We start from the raw sequence: 22,570 nt of genomic DNA on the forward strand, positions 1-22,570 counted from the left end.
TAAATTAGCGTGATGCTATTCAGCTGCTCTCCCTCTGTGTAGTTTCTTAAACATGTTTTCGAGTTTTTCAACAATGAGAATGAATTTGAGAATAATCTTTAAGAGTAGAAATTTGGAATAAAAATAATTGAAAAATATCAACGTCATATGCATCCCAGATTCCACTGTCACGAAACGTCAAATGCAGCCCGTCGTTTTCATGGCTGAGTATTGTATTAAAAATAAACTGTTCTTAAAATCCTCAGTCAGCGGAGCAGTTTTTCCAAAGATGCAGATAAATCTAAACACAAGGCTTGTTATTTCTAATGTGTGCTACGTTTTCTGGCATGGAATTTCACTCAAAGTCTATTTATGCTTCAGTGTGAAGCAAACTCAATAAGTTTTTGCTGAGCTGTTCATGTGAGAGTTTGTACGGCTTGCGCATGATTGATGAAAACACAGAGTGGAATAAGAGAAAAACTCAGCAGTCACAGAAAAAGAAGACCGTCTTCGCGAGTCTCGTCTCAGGTATTAATTAGCTATTGTAGTAACGATTCGCAGATAATTTTGTTTTTTATAAAACTTTCTCAAAAGTTTAAGAATCACAAAAAAACACAACTTTAAAGAATATAGCTGTGAAAACTACTGACATTACCAGTGTTAATACAAATCAAACTAAGTTACTGCTATGTAGTTGTATGATGTTGATAGTGTTGAATTTCAAAAGTATACTTGGCAACCCTTGAGATTTTTCGGCTCTGAGGGGGGGTTTTGACCTCCAAAACCCCCCCTTGGTTGCGCCACTGGTCTGAAACCAAGGATTTTTCAAGGTGACATTTTTTTTACGAACGTTTCTTTTTCATTCCACTGACGACATCAGGCTTATTGTGGAATTAATTGATATAAAACAAAACGATGCTCTATTCAACAATCCCATGCTATTGAATAAACTCATTAAATAACAACATTGGAGAAAATTTAGTATAAAGTGTATTATTATTTACCTATAAAGTGTATTATTATTTACCTATCATTCTTTCAAATATATATTATTCTTCTGAATTCTACTATCGGCATAAAATTTTTGGGCACTGAAGCTTCTGATATATTTATCACAAATTTACCTTTCTTGAGCGAGATGGATCAACTAGATCCGAGCTCTATAAAGACAGCAAAGAAAAAAAAAATTACCCTTCTTTGAAATATTGGTTGTCCTTTTGAAATATGATGTAACAAAAATGTTGGTTATTTTAACTGTTTATTCAAATTTAAATAAATTTTAGCTTCTTTAAGACCTAGGCTGTTCTTTGGAGCTATATTATTGTTTGTTATTTTTTATTCTGATAATGAACTTTCTACAACAATATTGTCACCTGCTCAAGTTATCAGCACTAAGAAAAATCAATAAATAGTAGAGATGGTCGGGTTTCACATTTTGTTAAACCTGAACCCGACCCGTACCCGACTTAATTTATTTCTTCAAACCCGGACCCGACCCGAACCCGACCCGAACCCGACCCGAAACCCGAATTTTTTGTAAGAAAAAACCGAATAAAACCCGGGTTCGAAAAGATGATAAATTCATCGTTTCTGATGCAAAGGTAAGCTTTCAGGTTGCTGCTTTCTTCCCAATTATCACCGAACCCGACCCAAACCCGATGAAACCCGTCTTTTTCCAAGCCCGAACCCGACCCATACCCGATAATTTCAAAGCCTCAAAACACGACACGAACCCGAAAAGTTTTAAATTTTCAAACCCGAATCCGACCCGAACTCGTTGGGTTGGGGTTCGAGTCGGGTTTATATAAAAAAAAATTATACCTATTGGATCGTTCGAAATTTTTTCCAGAAATATTTACTTTTAAAAATTTAATTTAATTTAAAACTCAACTCAGATTTTTTGTTATGTGCTCGGTGGTGCCAAGCCAATCTCGATAAAATGCTTCAAAAAATGCTGTTATTCAAGGGAACAAAATCAGTGTGTCAATTTTCCAAGGTGCTGAAGAAATCATTAACTCATCTTCTTTTAAGCATTACGTCCTCACTGGAACAGAGCTTGCTGCTAATCTTAGTGTTCAAAAATCACTTCCACAGTTATTAACTGAGACCTTTCTTTGCCAAAGTTGCCATTTTCGCATTCATATATCGTGTGGCAGGCACGATAATACTTTATGCCCAGGGAAGTCAAGAAAATTTCCATTGCGGAAAGATCCTGGACCGACCGGGAATCGAACCCAGACACCTTCAGCATGCTTTTACTTCGTAGCCGCGGACTCTAACTACTCGACTAAGGAAGGCCCCCAAAATGAGTTGTATTTTTGTTTTATTTGTAACATAATGAGTTACATTTTTGTTTAAATTATATCATATTTTGTTTCTATTTTGTTTAGTGTAGAAGAAATCGTGTTATAACGACTAAGGAAGGCCCCCAAAATGAGTTGTATTTTTGTTTTATTTGTAACATAATGAGTTACATTTTTGTTTAAATTATATCATATTTTGTTTCTATTTTGTTTAGTGTAGAAGAAATCGTGTTATAACGACTAAGGAAGGCCCCCAAAATGAGTTGTATTTTTGTTTTATTTGTAACATAATGAGTTACATTTTTGTTTAAATTATATCATATTTTGTTTAGTGTAGAAGAAATCGTGTTATAACGTTTGTTATTTGAACTACTAACTAGCCAAAATTATAAAATATGCACTAACTTAGTTACAAAATCTGTTACAACTCTGTAGTAATCCATAGCAACTCAAATCAACGACTTTCGAGCTGTCAGCTCGAAAATGCCTCCAACGAATGAATGAATGAATGACGGGGCAGGCGCCATTGTTGCCTAAAAATAGAAGATCACCAGCTTTTATACACTGAGGATGTCTGTTAGTCCCAAGTATTCATCTGGTTGGTTCCGTGAGTGGTAGTGACCAATCGAAGTTTTCAGCCTGAACCGCTGTCTAGTTCTCTAGATTTGTGCTCTTGAAAATATGATATCTATTTGGTTTCGATTTTTCTTCACCTTGAAAGTTTAATTATTGTCATAAATGTGTAATAAGAAGAAGCTTTAAGAAAACAAAAAAATCTTCCCAAAACGTGCTGACATCGATTTTAGGAAGCGAAAAATGATATTTAGATCGAAAATAAAATATCGAGTATGACGCATACCCGTCATCAGAGAATGGGCATTACCATTGGCCACATAGTCTTTTCTCCTTCTTACGGTATTACTTCGGAGATGGTCCATAAGTAACAGAAGTAGTCTAGGCAAACTGCTACTGCTGACTTAAAAAAATCATGTTACACTCGTAAATTCATAAAACGTCTAAGTTAGAGGGGTTTTAAGTAAATAAGCTTATCGGACATAACTCTGGTTTTCTAGGGCTGATGTACCATTTGACGTTACGGAGCCGGTTGCATCTTTAATTCAATTACAAAAAGGGGCCGTTGTATGGATGAAAGACCACGAGGTCATCTTTATTCGCAGAATCGATCATGTATCTTAGCTTTATTCTAGCACACGCTTGATTTTACTGTTCGTTGACAGACAACTGTAGGTCTTTGTCTTCGAAGTCGATAGTAGCTATAGTTTCTATAATTACTACTACCGTAAAATCAAGTGAAATTGATCAGTAGGGTGAAATTGATCACCGTGTCACACGATTTTATTTCATCCTAATGGGGCACAAATATCTATGTAACTTGCAGTGAATGAACTTTGTTTTCCGTCACTATTGTCGAATTGTGTGATGTGAAGTTTTTTACGTTAAATAAGGCTTATTTTTTTAAAAAGTAATGAAAAATTAAAAATCATGTACAGTGCAGTATTGACAAACATCCATAAACTTCTAGTTCTAAACAAGGATTTGAACATGGTATAAACCTGAAAGTTTGTGAGGATGCTTGAGATATATCCCCAAACCAGATTTCATCAGCAAAATTCGTACCAATTTGCTCATTTGGTTGAAATAATTAAATTTCTGTTAGATATTACGAAATTCCTTAGGAAATTGCATACATTTAGGCGTTTTCCGTGTAATTCATAAAGTTTAACTAAGGTACCGTGGGGCAAGTGGGTAATAGAATTCGCATAGTTGAGATTCTTCCAATTCTAGAGACTTTAAATTGAAACAAATGAGGTTGTGTATATTTTTTAGCTTGGCTTTCACCATATATAAGCAGCATGCTGAAATTGATTTTTATGAAAAATTGAAGAAAAGAATACAGAAAAAGTTTTTGAAAAATGTCTCCTTACTTTTCACTTGCCCCAAAAGTGGGGCAAGTGAAAAGTTTACCGTTTTGAACAATAAATTCAAAAACAAACAGATATATTCATGATTTCTATTAGCTTTAACATTTGTTAAGGCTTCCCAGTGAACAATAACATAAGTAACATGTAAACAAAAAAAAATGTTGTTCTTTTCACTTGAATTTTTTTCTGTTCAGCTATGTTAGTTGAAATGATTCGACAACATTATAACTGCAACATTTCCAATGTTAGTTCTTACATTATATGACAGCAATTGTATTTCTGCTCTGTAGAATTTCGACCGCTCGTTATTTGTTTTCGAGAAAGTCGGATATGTCGTCGGATAACTCTTCGGGAGAAATCAAACGGAATTCTTCAAAAACGTATTTAGAATATTTTTTTATGTGGATAGACCTATACCCCATTTTTATGTTTTGAACTAACTTTACATAGACATTCCACGAGATTTCCGTGTGTTCTCTAATATTGCAACTTTTCAGTCAACGTCTTCCTTTTAATTGGCTGCCCGAAGTAGACATATTAATATTGCAATGTTTGGCAACATCTTTTAGAGAAGTTCCAAGATTTCTAATAGCTTTTAACGCTTGAGTACAGTGTTTCTTGAATTATCAGCTCGTTATGTTTTTCTATGATAATTGCGAACCATGTTTAGTTATGGCTACTTAAAGAGAAAACACAAATTTAATCTCTAATGATAAACTTTTCACTTGCCCCACCTAATAAGAAAATTGACGGTGTTTAAATATAGTTATTTTTAGGTCTACGTCGAATTAATTCTAAAACTTTTTTTATTGCAGTTTGAAACTGTCACAAAGGACAACTAAGAAGTGGTACAGGAAATTATTTTCCGCAACTTTTTTCCACTGAAAATATTAAAATAAGATTGTACGCCGCCAACTTGTTATGGAGTAACAGTTGACAGGTTAACAATTTTTCGCTCTATTATGCAATAATGGCTGAAAAATCTCAGAAATCTCTTACCTATCGTAATGTTCTCAATGGCCTCAAAGGTTTACGCATGAGTTTAAAACGTTAATTCACATATTCAGTAAAATATATCAATTGTTTTCACTTACCCCATTTACCCACTTGCCCCGCGGTACCTTATATATTATTTCTATAAATATTGTATTGTTAAGAATTTTGCAAGCATATTCGGATTCAGGGAGCTCAAATTTACTATGTAGAGTTGTTTTGAATACTAACAATAATTGCATTGACAAGTGATCAATTTCACCCCGAAATGAATTCCCCAGATTTTTTATTTTAGAGATAATTCTCTGCACTAAAGTGACATTTGTTAGAAAAGTTCGGTATATGAGCCAATGAGGCTCGCCTTGGTACTTGTTTTCCTGCATTCAATTGTTTGGCATTGTCATTATTAAAGAAAACAGACAAGAAAAACCGTGAAAAATGATAATTTCACCCGAAATTACGGTATCTCTATTACTAGTCCCCTATACGGTATTGTACGTATAGGATGTAGTTGGATTGGAAACAATACATTTTTTCACCAAACCCACATAAGATGACGAGACTGAGCCATCGTTGGACGGCTCAACGAACTCATGTTTGGTCAATACAACGTTCTGAAATAGACGTTAAATTGCAAATGGAAGTACAATAATACACATTATGGAAACTTTAGGATAGACAAGCCATCAGCCATAAGAATCAGCACACAAGAAAAGACCAAACAAATAAAGTAACTACAAATACCTCCCCGGTCTCAAGTGTGAAATAATGAAAACACATGTTTTGTTAATTGTTTAATTACGGCAAAATGTGGAACTGCAGGCTGGTAGGCCACCGCAACAAGGCAGTGAAGACACGGGCAAATTGAGGCTAAGATGGGAAAGGAAAAGCGTGATTGAAGAGGAGTGAATTCCATACCGAACAACGCGCAATAACATGAGGGAAAGCTCTCGAATTATCAACTCAACGGGTGTGGCTTACAGAGTCACGGAGCTCCGGTTGATGACTGGACGACGACGACGACGATCAGAGAAAGGAGTGCACATTGGGCTAGATCGCAAAATTGGGAGGAAAAAAATAATTTGACTGTGGAGATGATGTTTTAGAACAGAATCGTCTTCGACAATTGTTACATATGAGTAACTCTCGTGTAACTTTTCAAAATTACCTATTTAACTTTAAGAGGCTTTCTTAGTTTATTTTCTCTTTAATCAATAACTGAGCCACATTAACTTCGTCTGTAGCGTTTTTGTATGAAATGCTAGCCAAGGACAAATCTACAAAAATATAAACCTTCTTACCCTGAAATAGGATATCAACCTTCATTTTACTATAAGCATAAAAATAGTATTAAAATTTATGGAAATTATTAACTTTTGGATGATATTTTGAACATTTCATTAAAATATCGATAGATCAAATTATGCTAGATTGAAGGAACCGAGTTAAGGGGAATATTCACCAAGTTCAAGTATTTGATATCGAGTAAGGTAGAGTTGAACCTCTAAGTTGCATTTTTCTGATACTGCGTAATTTGAAATCTGCCAGAAACTTTTCCACCAAAATGTGCGTATCAAAAATATTAAAAACTTTCAGAAGACGTTACTTCAGATTAAGAGAGTTCGTGTCATTGAAAATGTTGTTCAAAATCGAACGAAGAACAACTTCGTAAAACTCTTGAAATGCAAAAAAAAAAGAAAAAAATATGTTTCCATGATTGGGACTTCCCTAATGCAAAAATGTAGCAATTTTGCTGATGACACTTTTTTTGTAAAACATCATCTATACAAAATATTTTTCTTTTCCTCGTTCTGGCCCAATGTGGAATGGGATCTTAACGATATGGCAGCAGCAGCAGCAGCAACAGCAATGTTTTTCGCTTTCGTCTAGATCGCGATCCGAAGTGATGGCGATTGCGTTCTCTTTTGTTGCCGGAGTTTGTTATTGTTTAACAACTGTGCGAGAGTGCCTCATTAAGCTTTGTTTGGGGGATAAACACAACACACATTCGGATATGCACATTCCTATAAACTGATGCAAAACAGATTATGCCAAGTGTTCGAAAAACAGTACTCCGTTGATTGCATTTAATGAATTTCAGAGCACAAGTAAGCCGGATTTGCTGCTTTCCGACAGTATGGGTACACTTGTGTCTTTAATGTGCGGTGCGATAGGATAATCTTATCGGGATTGCATTAAAACTTTAATTGAAATGTGCGTTGCATAATTTTATAAGTATTTAATTGGTTTAAACGTGGTAATTATTAAAATACCGACTAGGATATCCTTATCCTCCAATGGAAGCCGACATCAAACTTTCAAAATTCTCAAATTTTGCCCTCCACTAATTAATTCTGTTTAAATATTTTCAGCATGACCTGTTATTTCGTTCTCCGGATTTGTGTTCTTCAAAGTTTGGCTTTGATTCATCTTCACATTAATTTGAAGATTTATCCTGCTATTCGTCCTTTTTCGATAAGTTTTGCAGTCCTATTTCATTTTATAAACGATTCTTACTCTTTTTTTTTTTTGTTGGGAAGGTTAAGCCACTGCGTCCATTGGATTGAACTTTTGTGGCATGTCCCTTTTTACTATTCGCATCATTGAAGAAACTAAAACTGTACACCATGAATCAAGTGAACAGCTTAAGCACTTTGACGCGTCTTTTCCCAGTCAGGCAAAATAGAGTTAATAAAACCCACAACCTTTCTGGGATTTCAAGTCCAAATTTCACTTGGTGGTAAATAACCCCCGTTTAGAAATTTGGATCTGCGCTTGTATAATGCACTACAACTGCAGAGCAGGTGTTCCGAGGTTTCGCGTTCCATGTTACAGAAACGACAAATATCATTCTGAACCTGACCAATATTCTTCAAATGATATCTACTCGGACAGTGTCCAGTTGTACATACAAAGAACTCTCTTGTTGAGCTCTAAGAGTCTTTTCGTGATAGTTTCATTTGGAACTAAAAATCTTTTAGATTGATTACACCTTGTGGTGACCATCCAATTGGTCATCACCCTTTGTCGTTCCCAGCTTTTTAGTTCCTTATTTAGTGCACAGTACGATATGCCACAGAATGGCTCCGGTCCAATGAACTGTGTATTTGATCCCTGTTTAGCAAGCTCGTCTGCCTTTTCATTTCCTACAATGCCATTGTGTCCCGGAACCCAATACAAACATACAGAGTTTTCTTGGCACACCTTTCGCAATGAGAGAATGCATTCCCAGACAAGTCTTGATGAGCATTTATATGCGCCCAATGCCTTCAACGCAGCTTGACTATCAGAAAAAATACAGATATTTGCATGTCTGTATTTTCTCTTAAGACAAATATTAGCGCATTCTAGTATGGCAAAAATCTCCGCTTGGAATACTGTTGGATAGCTTCCCATCGCCACGGACACGTTTGTCCCAGGGCCGTAGATTCCTGCTCCAGTTTGTGTCCCAATTTTTGAGCCATCTGTGAAGAATTTTATGGAGCCTTGACGAACATTGGGACCTCCAACATCCCAATCCGTACGCGTCGTATCGCATACATTGTAAGGGATATCAGAATTGTCCACAGTTTTCATCCAGTCCTCATGCATAGTCATCACTGGCCCACAATGGATATGTTGTGAAATATTCAAGTGCCCAACAAGATCACCTGATTTGAACTTATTTAATCTATTAAGCCTTAGAAAACTCTTCTCCGCTTCTAATTGTACAAATTCGTACAACGGTAGCAGATGAAGAATAGCATCTAATGCTTTTGACGGAGTGCTTTGCATCGCTCCCGTTATAGCGATGGACACAAGACGTTGTACTTTTGATAGTTTTGCTTGTGTTGTGGCCTCTTTTGTTTTTGGCCACCACACTAGCGAAGCATATGTTACTTTTGGACGAATTATGGCCAAATAAATCCACATTATCATTTTTGGTTTCAAGCCCCATCTTCTGCCAAAAATTTTGGAGCATGCCCAAAATGAACTTGTAGCTTTATCAGTCACATATTCAATATGAGCATTCCAATTCAGTTTAGAATCCAAAATTACTCCTAAGTATTTGACTTGTTCACTAAGGTGCATTTGTACTCCTCCAAGCTTCATTCTTACTCTGGTTAAGGCTATAATCAAACGTACATTTTAGGAAAATTGTGTTTTACATAAATGGAATGAATTCAGGGGAGAGGAAAGAGCAATAGATGGAAGATTTTTATAAAAAGTAAATAATATATGCTATTATTTCGATTTATGGAATACAAACCCACAGTTTAACGTTACGTGTCTGTCAAAAGATTATTTTTAAAATTAGGTTGCTTAAAACAGGTAGTTAGTGCCAAGTCAGACACTAAGAGTTTGTACATCCTTGAATTCATGCAAATTTTACCAAGGATTTCAAATATTGCAAAAACATTTCCCAACCAAGTGAGCTGACGCAAAATTATTTCACATTCACGATGCCACAGATGGAATCGCCATTCTTATCTTATCGCGGACAAAGTGTCACATGATACCTTCCATTTGACCAACGTTGTTATATCTATTTTGAGCCGTAAACAAAATCGCTTTATCATTTGGTTTTATCAGGGAGAGCTAGAAAAAAATGACAAGTTTGTAACTGCACTTTCATGATAATGGCAGAAGTGCGTAGCCTCAGTATGAAAAAAAAAAAAATCAATCAACGTCACAAACTAAAAGCATGCACACTGGAAAACAATCCATCAAGCAATTTCACTTTCAATTCTCTAACTACATATTCCTACGTTTAATTATAAAAAGTAAAAACCTGAAAAAAATGAAAAATTCGAATTGGAACACAAGGTTGGAATCCTTATTTGTATTTCTGGTCAATAAGTCAAGCAAATCGGTTAACTCAGGATAAAATTAAAACCCAGAGCTAACCCCCTGTCAGCTGTAGAAAGTAAATTGAAATATCTTTTACCAAAAAAGAATCGGTCAGCTTAGCTTGCGCATGAGGTTGAAAACATCAAAGTGTGACATCATTCATTTGCCAACTGGATTCCATCAGGTACATACACTCGTCAGACGATCAGAACTGTTGATATAACAAAAGACGAATATAGGAATTTATCTTCTGAACACAACCAAAGCGAGTACGAGAATACACACACAGTGCTTCGATGAACTGGACCTGGAGGGTTATTCTTTGAAGCAGTGTTGCCGAATGGGAAGGAAATCATGTTTCATTTAAACGCGATAGTGACGTTGCTACGGTTACTGACCTTAAAAAAGGGGATACAATATAGGACAACGTGGTTTTTCCATGGTTATTTTCGTCGAATTCCTTGTCACCCTAAGGCTTTCCGGATTAACTTTCTGATCGAATGCGTTCGAGCATATGATAAGCGACGGAACACGGAAGTACTTCTCCGAAAAAGACAAAATTACGATGTATGTTTATCTACCGCGATCCACCCCAGTTTTCAGTTCAATTTGAATTCAACTGTCTCATACATATCGCTACAATAAAGTTTCAAAGTCGATAGCTCATGTAAAGTAAAATCGTGATTGAAAGTTTCAGTACAATTATCGACCATACTGATAAATAATAATCAATTAAATTCAATAAAAATATTCTTCTTAGCACTACATCAACATCAGATCAGTATTTGATTCCCAGCCAATGTCATTTGACTAAAAGCTTTCTCTATCAAAATTGTGATATTTGTATTTTTTTTTTAACGAAATCGATACGTTAATGTTGTCAGAGAACGATTTGCGATTTGTTAGAATAATTCAAAGTTATCTGTCAAATCGTACACTGCGTGTCATCTGTAGTAGATTGCAAAAAAGTTTGGATATTTTTTCTTCATACTTGCAACAATGAAAGATTTCTCCTAATGCTACCAAAACTCAACTAATAATATACCCACATAAACCAAAAGCTCTTTATTTGAAACCTTCAAATAGACATGTTGTTACGATGAAAGGAGTTCCAATAAATTGGTCAGGTGAAGTTATGTATCTAAGGCCCATGCTAGATAAACATTTAACTTTGAAAAATCACATTGAGGGCTTTCAAACCAAATGTAAAAAATATATAAAATGTCTGTACCCACTTATTAACAGAAAATCGAAACTTTGTCTTAAGAATATGCTTTGGATCTTCAAACAAATTTTCAGGCCAGCCATGTTGTATACTGTATCAATATAGACTAGCTGTTGTTATACCAGGAAGAAAGCTCTGCAGAGCATTCAAAATAAATTTTTGAAAATGATTCTGAAGCTTCCCCCCTGGTATACTGCCGTGAATTGCAAGTCAGTCCCATCTGTAAAAAGTAGGCATTGAGAAAATGGGGTGTGAAGTTTCCAAACTCGTTTTTCATGCGAATAATCAAAAAATTCCAGAGGAACATGTTCAAATCTTAATGAAACTTTCACAATTTGCTACGATATCTTTCTGAGAAAAATTAAAAAATGATCAGAACACGGTTAATTTTTGTGGAACAAGGTGCGGAAATCTGTAGTGAGACTGATATGCGATTACTTCTCATTACGAGACTATTTGACTTGCTGTTTTCCATACTTTTTCCGAACAAATCTTATTATCTCATTAGGGCAACTGAAAGAGTATTGGAAGACATGTTGAAAACTGAACTCAACTCAATTTTCACGAAAATGCAGATGGGACTGACCTGCGATTCACGGTTATATAGTACTAATGAGTTACATATAATATTCAATGTTGAAACATTGGAACAAATGTCAAATAAAATAATTTATAATTTGAGAGAAAAAATCGTTGCGATCTTTTATTGCCACGATAAATGCGTTATATATTTAGGTTAAGTAAATTGAAAGCGTTTTTTTTCTCTCATAAGCAGGTGAAATCACTGCTACGGCAAATGAAATGTAATATGTTGTTAACAAAATGTTAATAAAAGCTTTATTTTATTATATCAAATTAGGATGATAGTGTTGTCTAACACAGAACAGCTAGGTACAAGAAATTAATGTAATGTTTGAAATGATAGTAATAAACTATTAACAGTCGATAAATCAAGCTAACACCAAGATAGTAATAAAGAATTCAAAAAAAAATTCAAGCCTTATTTTGATGAAATCATAACATGTGGGCCATACTACTCTTCTTTTGACAACCTATCTCATTGCGCAGAAGTATACAAAAATGGAAACATTTTGAGTGGAATTTTCTAATCTTATCTAATCTAATCTAAGCGCTTGCACAGCCAACATTGATAAGCATCCTGGAAATACTTGAATTTCTTCTAGTATTTTCTTGTCAGCATTAATATTTGCATCATATCAATGATATGACACAAATACTAAAATGGCCAGGCCCACTGTGCAGACTTGGTTTTGAAGATAATTCAAAAGATCACGGCGATCACATTATCCACTTATGAATAATATGATGAACGTAAACATTTGAATTTTATTAAGGAAGAAACGGGGACAACCGTACCAACCGTCTCATTATAGGGGGTAAAAGTTTAAATCGTTGGGAGTGGCGTTGCTAAGAAAGTTAATGCGCACTCCATTGTTGCTGGTTGCTGGTGCTCTTTTTCCAGGGATGGAACACAGGTATTTCTTCCTTATGTCCTGGCTCGGAAGCCTAGGCTAAAGCGCCGTTACTCGCTCTCTGTAACGAAAAGAAAATGTTAAGATTGATTTCCCCACCCCTTTCCTATTATTGCAAAACGAATCAAACCACAACAATATTCGCAAATCGTAGATGGATAAGTAGTTCGTTTATGGATTGTGACAACAGCAACTGTTTAGTCTGGCTGGATCAAGTATTTTATGTAGAAAAAAAAGTGTAACTGCTTACATTGTCAGCTTTGCAGCTTGCAAACCACACAAATGAAACGTTTTAAGGTAAATATGCATCGAAGCCAAACCGCAAATTTTCAAGAGCACAAATCTGGAGAACCGAACATCCATTTGAAGTGAAAACCTTATCGATTGGTCTGGTGCTGGTGGTGATCAATCGATTAAGTTTTCAGCTCAAACGGATGTTCGGTTCTCCAGATTTGTGCTCTTGAGAATTTGAGTTTTGGCTTCGATTCATCTTCACCTTAAATAATAAAAGAATAAATTTGAAAGTTCTCACCAAATTAGGAGTTGTCAAATGGCTGTATTCGGCTCAGCATCACACGCATTGGGACCTTGAGAGCCCCATCGGCTTAAAAAGATGGATAATCACTTCAAGGTTTACATTATTTGTCAGCTTTACAGCTTTATATCTCACACACTAATCCCAAATTCAAACTGTTAACTCAAGACGATTCTAAACTATGTAGCCGGTTGCACTTCCCATCAACTCACGGCACTAACAAACAACTTAAGTGACAAAAAACCATTTCTTCAAGCACTAATTGTAAATTACAAATGGAAGGACCGTTAACCGCACTCATCAAAACATAAATAGGTTTTGTAAAACTCTACATTTGAATCGGTCGTTTCGCGATTCTGCAAGCCGAAATGAAAATTTAATCGGAGCGAAAAAACGCGACAGAAAATTTAAAACACGTCCAAGAAACATTTTGAGTGGAATTTTGAAAAAAAAATGCATTTGCTCAGGTTTGATTTGATCCAACAATTATTGTATGCTAAACAAGTGAACAACTAAGCAATTAAGACACTTGATGACCCAATAGCTCAGAAGGATTTCACAGATTTCCTTCATAACCCATGAATCCATCCCTCTCTGGTATTCACACATGTGTGCGATTTATTTTACGTTGAAACTATTTGACTATCATTCACACTCGTTTTAATAAAGAGAAAGGAACATCGTTTGGTGAAGATCCCTAAGTATCAGTACCGGACACCTAAGACGATAAATTCATAATTCCATAATTATTGATTTCATGCAGTCTTGTTCTCCATTCATGATACAATGAAACCTCCATGAGTCGAGGTTTCATTACTCGATATCGACTCATGGAACAATACTAAAACAAAAATTAATGTTTATTATGATGGTCCCTTCAAACAGCTTTTCAAAGCATTTCTGTTCCATGACACGATATTTCCATGAGTCGATGGTTCCTCATGGCGGTTTGACGGTGAATATAGGGGGACATGGGGCAAGAAGGACACCCGGGGCAAGAGTGCCACCTCTAATTTCACGTAGTTCAAATCAATTTTTTGATGTTTAACGCAGGATAAGTATAAATTGAGTTCTAATTGAGGGTTGTGTAAATATTACAGTTAAAAATGTTTAGTACAAAAAATTAGAAAAATGTCTTTAACTCACTAACGCAAAATATGCGAAATATTATAAGAATGTAAGACTGGAAAACAAGGTTTGACTCCCAATAAATACAAAACATATTGATTTTTCCGCACAGTATTGAAAGTTTTCAATTGTTTAATATTACTGTGAGGATTTTTTTCGAAAAAGTCCTTTTGACATTAAATTTTACATATATAATAACAGTATGTCTTATGGGGCAAGAGGGACACCGCAATTTTCTCATATAAAATCAAATGAACTTTAATTTTTCATGTTTAATATTCCATTCAATCAATGTTTCCTACTAAATTTAATTAAAAATAAACCATCTTGGACATTCAAAATGGTTTCTGAAAATGTTTACCATTATTGTTACAGTCAAATGAGATGAAAACTAAATTAATTTCGAAAAATTTCTTTTTAACTATAAGTCAACTTTTATCCCTCAGTTTTTATCTTTACTTACTCTACAATTTATCCTTTAGGCGGGGAAATAATAATATACAAAATTTGTGGCATTTTGCTCTGGTGGTCTTCTTGCCCCATACGAGTGGCACTCTTGCCCCGTGCCTCGTTTAAAAACCTCATAAGAAGGGACATTTTCAAAAATCTCAAATCATCATGTGTTTCTTATATTTTTGTAATCTATCGATAACATCATTTAGAACAAGAGCTGAGCTTGCCCCTACACTGGAATAATCTTCAAAAATTGTGCTAATCAAACATGATTTGAACCTATATATCTTAAGGTGTCCTTCTTGCCCCCAGCCCCCCTAATCATTTTTCGTAGCTTGCAAAAATAAATTGAAAACTCGTGTTGACAGATTTTTTTAAAAGAATTTTATGATGTATTTTAGTACCGAATTAACCAATTTAGCAATGTTACGAATTCTCTAGATTCCAGACTTTGCTACAGATGTTTACATCATGGAATGTTTTACTCCACTTTTTTTTCGCCCCCTTGAGGTCAGTATATTTTTGGAATCGCCCCCCTAATATATGATTCAAATATTTGAATTAAGTGTTATAATATGCTGAACTTTTGAACGATATTTTATAAAAAGCGTTCTGAAACTAGAAGATATTATCAAAAATGTTGAAAATATCGAATACATGTGGTTTTGAAATACATATGCATGCTAAAAATTGTCTTCGATTTGCATATCTCTCAATATCGATAACCGATAATAAATCTTCGAGCTGATAACCGATTTACTGGACAGTATTCTATGCAGTTGACACTCCGCATATCAATATCTCTCCCTATGTCGATGAAATCTTTTCATTCTGCATATAATTTTCCTCTCCATGTCTTGATATCTTCAATTATCGATTGATTCAATTATCAATCGTCTTGTAGATTTTTCATTCCTGATTCTTTCCGTACGTCGATATGCTCATTATCGAAGGATATTAGAGCATATTTTCGCGATTCATAATAATTTAGGTGCATAAGATGAAGTCTGCCTGTTTATTGTTTTTCCTATTTGCCTTTCAATCGAGCAGGTTAGCACTCATAAAAAATATGATCTTTTCCATAATATTTCCCTTTCTCGAAGGTTCCTTCGATAACGAGATTAGGAGAGTGGACTGAAATAGCAATTCGAATATTTTATTGTGTTCATTACACTACTAAATCAGTTTTTAATACAACTTCGGGCCACTTCAAATATTTAAATAAAATATGTGTAATTGTGTGTTGGGTTGGATTGAGAATCCTGGCCATCCGGCAGACGAACACCGGCAAGAAATTGGTAACAACGCCATGATACGTTAGTCGAGCTACCACGATGTACCTCCCGGATGAGCAGCAGAGAACCCTGATCCCAATCCCTACCATGTCCTTCCTTCAAAAATTGTGACCACTAACCTCGAGTTGCCACGAGTACACTAGCTCCATCCCGTACTAAAATGTGAAAAAATTGTAAATAGTACAAAAAATGAGTGTTGGCTCCGTAGAGCGTTGAACGCAATTGAGCCTCAAAAAAATTAACTAGATAAAAATAAGAAATTATGAATAGTATATGTTTGACGTTTATGTGAATGGGTTGATTATTCAAACCCTTGGGAAAACACATGAAAAGCCAGAATGTTTTCCAACTCATTTTTAACTGCAATAAATATAGAAGGTATTTTCTCTAGCTCTAAGACAAACTCAAACTTTTACTGATGTTGTGAAGGTTCAAATTAGACGTTTCTCTGATATTTCTTCATGTATAGTTTTGAATAGAGTGTTGCCTCTTTGCCTCGCAGAGGAGTTTCTATCAAGCCTGATGGCATTTGAGCAGTAGCACGCACTTTGCATTCAATGCACAATCCAACAGTGTGTGTTACATGCTAGTTTTGTTAGCTACGACGCCATATGGCAAACATAGTGTGAGAATATTCTGGTGGGACAATATTTTTCAGGTGTGAGTCTATTGGAGGGCAGAATCCCCAATAAATAGTCTTAAATTTTGACGCATGGTAGAGTGATTGAATTTGATTTTAAAGTAAAATTAGTAAACCTTTCAACGATGTACTTTGAAAACTATACTTTCGGCCAAGTAGACAGGCAGAAATTCAATAACACAGTGGAATTAATGTATCTGATAAATTGGCAGAATTATTCAAGAGTAGTGTTCGATCTTTCGACCTTGACGCTTGCTCCTGCGGGGGCGAGCGATGAGGGCAGGATCAAACATGTCGCGCGTCGGTTGCTAGGAGTGAAAAAGTGCGCGGTCCGTTAGTAGTGTTTGATCTTTCGACCTTGACGCTTGCTCCTGCGGGGGCGGGCGATGGGGACAGAATCAAATATGTCGCGCGTCGGACGAGTAAAGTGAAAAATTGCCGCGTTCGATTAGTCCTTATATGTTTATATGATTTTTCAACAAACTATAAATGGTTCGTCACTGTGAGTGTCGACATAAACTCTGATTCATGAATTATTAATATTTAACTTTTTTTTTTCAAAACACCCCTTTCTTTCTACCTTTATTTTTGTAATAAAAAAAAACTTTGAATGGTTCGACACTACAAGTGTAGACTTCCGAAAGGTTCACTTTATTCAACAAACTTTGGATGGTTCGTCACTGTAAGTATCGGCATAAGAATAGGAGTGTTAGGAATGTTTCATTTAGGTATTTGTTCAACAAACTTTGAATGGTTCGTCACCCCAAGTGTCGGCATAATCATGTTTATATCTCACAAATAATTATTTATCATGGTCTAATTGCTTATCAAAGTGAATCCTGTGACCCAACGATCCTCCCCATTAACAAACATCCCTCCCAGTAACCTTTGTGGAGATGCAGAGGCAAACACAGTCTCCAAATAGCAAAGGTTACACACTAACATTCCTTCCCTCAATCCCACCTGACTGCAAGGACGTGGCCGGCGCCGTTATTGACCCTGTATAAATAGAGGCACTGAATTATGCACACTGAAGAAGATTATGGCCAATCCCAGACAAACTTCTAGTTGATTCTTTGTGCATTTTCACTGACTTCGGTCAATCACGGAATAGCAACCATTGATATGTGTAGTCAGTCTAAGCTAAGCTAAGCTAAGCTAAGCTAAGCTAAGCTAGCTAATAAATTGGCAGAATTATTCAAATGTTCAGTATAGTATTTTAAGAATATTGTTTCAGAAATTTGTAGAATACTTCAATAGCTTCCAAATGGTTGACTGAAGGATACGGAATTTTGTCGTACAGGGGTGGTCTGAAGGATACGGAATTTTGTCGCACAGGGGTGTAGTTGAACCTGATATTAGGTCAATAATATTTCATCGTATATAGATGGTATTTTGAAGATCATGTTTTTAGCATAATTGTTGAAGACGCACAGTGCGTTGCTCCACAGACAAAAATCAAATTTCAAAGTATAAAATTTCATGTTTTTTCGATGATTAATTTAAAATAAACTGCTTGTCCCACAGATCTAATTGTTTGTTGGTAGATTTTGACATTTGTTAAAAATGCACCGCCAAAATTGTACATCAATATTTCAAATATTTACTGAGATATCTCAAGTTATGTTCTGACCCATTCTCACCTCCATCTACGGTATGTCTAAAGTAAACTATATTGTAGTTTTCTTAAATAGGGAAAGTGTACTAGTTACGGCTATAGTGGTTCCCTATTTGGCCATATGTGTTTTCTCGAAAACTTTCATGTTTTGAATATTTATGAATGTTTTAACATCAAGATATATTTGATATCAAAATACTTAAACACGCAGAAAGATTCAAAGTTTTAAGATAATCAAATTATTGTGTATGGCCAAATAGGGAATCATTATGTCCATAACTGGTACACTTACCCTATATAAACCAAAATTAGATAACATAACTAATCATGGCACCTTCATAAGGTTCGCCGTTTTGCTTCCAACGAAATTTATATCGGACAAAAATACAGCATTCGATTCCTGGCAACACGGCCACACATTCAACAGATTACTCTCCACCATCTTGGTTCATACGGTTCTCACAAGGTTGAATCAGTGAACATCAACAGTGGATAACTGTTGACCCACGATTTCGTCTACTATAATAAAAAATATACGAAATAACCCAACTATGCGAAATCATTGATCGTACTGACCTTATCTAAGCACTTGAGCTCCTCGATGGGATAAACCACCTTCTGACACCGGGCGCAGGATTTATTCATCTTGACAGCTTTTGTTGTGTCTGGATCGTTTGTTGATCGATACGTTGAACACTAATAGATATCCACCAGTAGTTTTACAGCGTAGCAGCGGTTTGAATTCTTGTACACTTTCCACAGGGAAACTCCGATTGAGGCTTTCAATCACATAAAAAAAAACACGAAAAAAACAGACAAAACAGCACCTTTTAGATTACGTTTTCAGCTTACGCTTTTTCCTTTCCAGCAGCCAAATTTCTCTTTCGGTAATTCACTTCTTTTCCCCACACTTACTCACTCTTCGCTTTTATTATTGAATCGTGGATTGCTCAACGATAAATACACAATTTCGGATTCGCCACCGCCAACCAAACACCTCCAAACTGATCAGTGCAAACGAGAAATTATGGTCAAACGCCCGAAAACTGATGTGTTAAAAAGCTGTTTCTCCTTCGGATGTACAATCTCACTGCACTTGAAATATTTCTCGTCTGCTTCCTCCGGCAACCTCCACCATTAATCAATTATCCAGTTCCACACTCGGAAATGTAGAAATGAGAGGAAAAAAATCAGATCATATGAACAGCAACTTTGGAAACGGCAAAATAACTGATATTCCACGAAACAATGTTCAAGCAGAACAGAAAAGCTACTAAGCAACTTCACTAACAACACGACAACGACACTGATAATGCTAATAAAAAGCTTAAAATTGATAGCACGAATATTTGCTGTAATATTAAATGGAAACAAACGGAAGATCACCCGTACGATCAGCGCAAAATAGTAACGACGTCTATTCGAAACGACAGCTCGGACACAATTGAACACTTGTACCACAAAACTGGCTCCGCTGGCTGGAGATTCACTCATCCACTTTTATTTTATATGGCACACACATTAATTGGCAGTGGATATACAGTGTAGACGATAGAATATTCATTCAACTCCCGAGTTCCAACACTTTGCAAAATTCCTATGAATCGGCAGGTATTGGTGTTAGGCTGGAATTGTTTACACTACAAGACCGTCTACGGGTACGATAGACTACACACGGTGCTCCGGAGACGGCAACGGTTGATGGCTAACGGGAACTGGTGTGCGTGCCATGTGATTGGCTATCCGCCTTTCTTACGTTTCCCAATAGCGGTGAATGGCAATGTGTATTTTCATGTATTACTCATTCAGTGAGCTCAGCATTGAATGGAGGTGTTCATTTAGGAGTGCTCAGGACTTGTATTGGTGAATACTCGTGACGAACCGAGGGAGGCAGCGTTCACATGTATCATGTGGAATGTAACGATCAACACTGGAAAATAAAAAAGATAATTCAGTTTATTATTGTTAAACATTCGTGGCATCAACGTATTTTGAAGTAAAAATAAATATATACATAAGCTGAATCTAATGAAAGTGTTCAAAATATATGCGAACGCATTCTAATTATATTGTTATTGCATGTGATCGGGTGGTGGTCGATCAACGAAAGAATGTGCTAAAGGCCACTTCTTCAATTTTAGCATACCTAATCAACAGGCTATAGCCCCCACCCTGGATTAATGATGACAAGAACGCGTTTCACACGCAGCTCGAACACGAGTGGGACGGCAGCTCAAGCCACGACATTCAGCGCCCACCGGCTGACGAACGAGAATGAGCTACGAATGAATATGGCCCTTCGTAGCCCCTATTTTCAGCACAGCTTCTAGTAAAGGTACACCGGGAGATCACCATAAAAGACAGAATCGCAAATTGATCGTAATTATTTTAAAGAATATTCGGATTTATTGATTTGATTTATTATTCAGTAACTAAAGAAAATTATGAATCTAATATGTTTGAGTGCTTAAACCTTCTGCAAGAAGTTTTGGAACTCTGATTCAAAACTTTGAGTTTGATAAATAAGAGAAAACTTCAAGCCTTGAAGATAGTAAGAGGAAAAAATCATATAATACATCGAGACATGTGAAATGCGACACATTCCTAAGAGTATAGTGTAGCAAAGAAATATTATATTCTACAAGAAGTCAAATCAATAATTGTTAAGGTTAAGATTACATATACTTATTAACAATATCATCAATCATATTATATTTCTAAATCTTATTTTTGATGGTTTGTATATTTAGAGCTTTAAGATATTCGTTCAAAACGATTTTCCCGCTTTTTCCTGTTGTCCCGGTTTTGTGGCCACCCTGCTTCTAGTATAGGTAAACCTGATCATGTCCCTGTTACATTTCAAATATCCCATGAAGCGATTTTCAATCCTATCAGCTCCACTTTCAATTATTTTCGAGCCGACTGGAATAGATATGAAACATTTATTGACTCTAATCTTAATGTTAATATTCCTTTACAAACAAATCGTGGGCTTCGTAGCCGTGCGGTTAGTGTCACCAGGCATTTAGTCGGATTGTGCTAAGGAGTGTGGGTACGATTCCCGCTGCTGCCGGAAAACTTTTCGTGATGAATGTGCTCCGACTGTACCACTGGGCGTTGCATACTAGTCCGTTGTCTAGTGTGGTGCTTCCTTCAAAGGGCAATATGCCCACTGGAAGCATTAACGTGTAGGTGTCTTAAAAAAAAAAATCTTGATATTGACAATGCTTTTGAAACTTTAACAAATTCCGTTGTTGAAGACAGGAGCATTGCAATTCCAAAATGTGAAGTAAAATTTGAATCCGTGATTATAGACGATGATCTTAAACTCTTGATCCATCTTAAAAACGTGAGGAGAAGGCAATTTCAACGCACTCGCGCTCCTGCTATGAAAATTATATGGCAAGACTTGCAGAAAGAAATCAAGAAACGTTTTTCTCAATTAAGAAACAAAAATTTTGAAAATAAAATTTCTCAATTGGACCCTGGCTCTAAGCCCTTTTGGAAATTATCTAAAATCTTGAAAAACCTCAGAAGCCAATACCGGCATTGAAAGAGGAAAACAAATTATTACTAACTAATTGCGAAAACGCTCAAAAACTTGCTATGCAGTTCGAAAGCGCGCACAATTTTAATTCAGGACTTACTAGTCCAATTGAAAATCAAGTTACTCTGGACTTCGAAAATATTCTCAATCAAGAGAACGTTTTCGAAAATGCCTGGGAGACTGATTTGAAAGAAGTGAGAACTATTATTAAAAATTCAAAAATATGGAAGCTCCTGGCGATGATGGAATTTTCTACATCCTCATCAAGAAACTTCCAGAAAGTAGCTTATCATTTTTAGTTGATATATTTAACAAATGTTTTCAATAAGCATATTTTTCTGACAAATGGAAAAATGCTAAGGTTGTTCCAATTTTAAAACCAGACAATAATCCTGCAGAAGCTTCTAGCTATCGTCCAATCAGTTTGCTTTCCTCCATCAGTAAACTTTTTGAAAAGGTCATTTTGAACAGAATGATGTCCCACATCAACGAAAATTCAATTTTTGCCAATGAACAGTTCGGATTCCGCCATGAACATTCGACCACTCATCAACTCTTACGTGTAACAAATTTGATCCGTTCCAACAA

General features: G+C 35.8%; 1 protein-coding gene across 8 annotated transcripts in view; it reads right to left on the reverse strand.

Moving 5' to 3' along the window:
* The window catches only part of LOC110676235 (LIM and SH3 domain protein Lasp), a 189,252-nt gene extending 169,076 nt beyond the window's left edge, over positions 1-20,176 (reverse strand). Inside the window, exons 1-2 of one of the 8 annotated variants that reach the window (XM_021843307.1) lie at positions 19,828-20,176; positions 19,012-19,214 (exon numbers count right to left, since the gene is read on the reverse strand). In XM_021843307.1, the coding sequence (XP_021698999.1) occupies positions 19,012-19,080 (69 nt within the window). In that variant the 5' untranslated portion in view covers positions 19,081-19,214; positions 19,828-20,176. Of the gene's footprint in view, positions 1-19,011 lie in introns of all 8 variants that reach the window. The other 7 variants (XM_021843303.1, XM_021843306.1, XM_021843305.1 and 4 more) reach the window with 7 other exon arrangements.
* Between the last annotated feature and the right edge of the window lie 2,394 nt (positions 20,177-22,570).

This window comes from Aedes aegypti, chromosome 2 (assembly GCF_002204515.2).
Source record: "Aedes aegypti strain LVP_AGWG chromosome 2, AaegL5.0 Primary Assembly, whole genome shotgun sequence".
Lineage (NCBI taxonomy): Eukaryota > Metazoa > Arthropoda > Insecta > Diptera > Culicidae > Aedes > Aedes aegypti.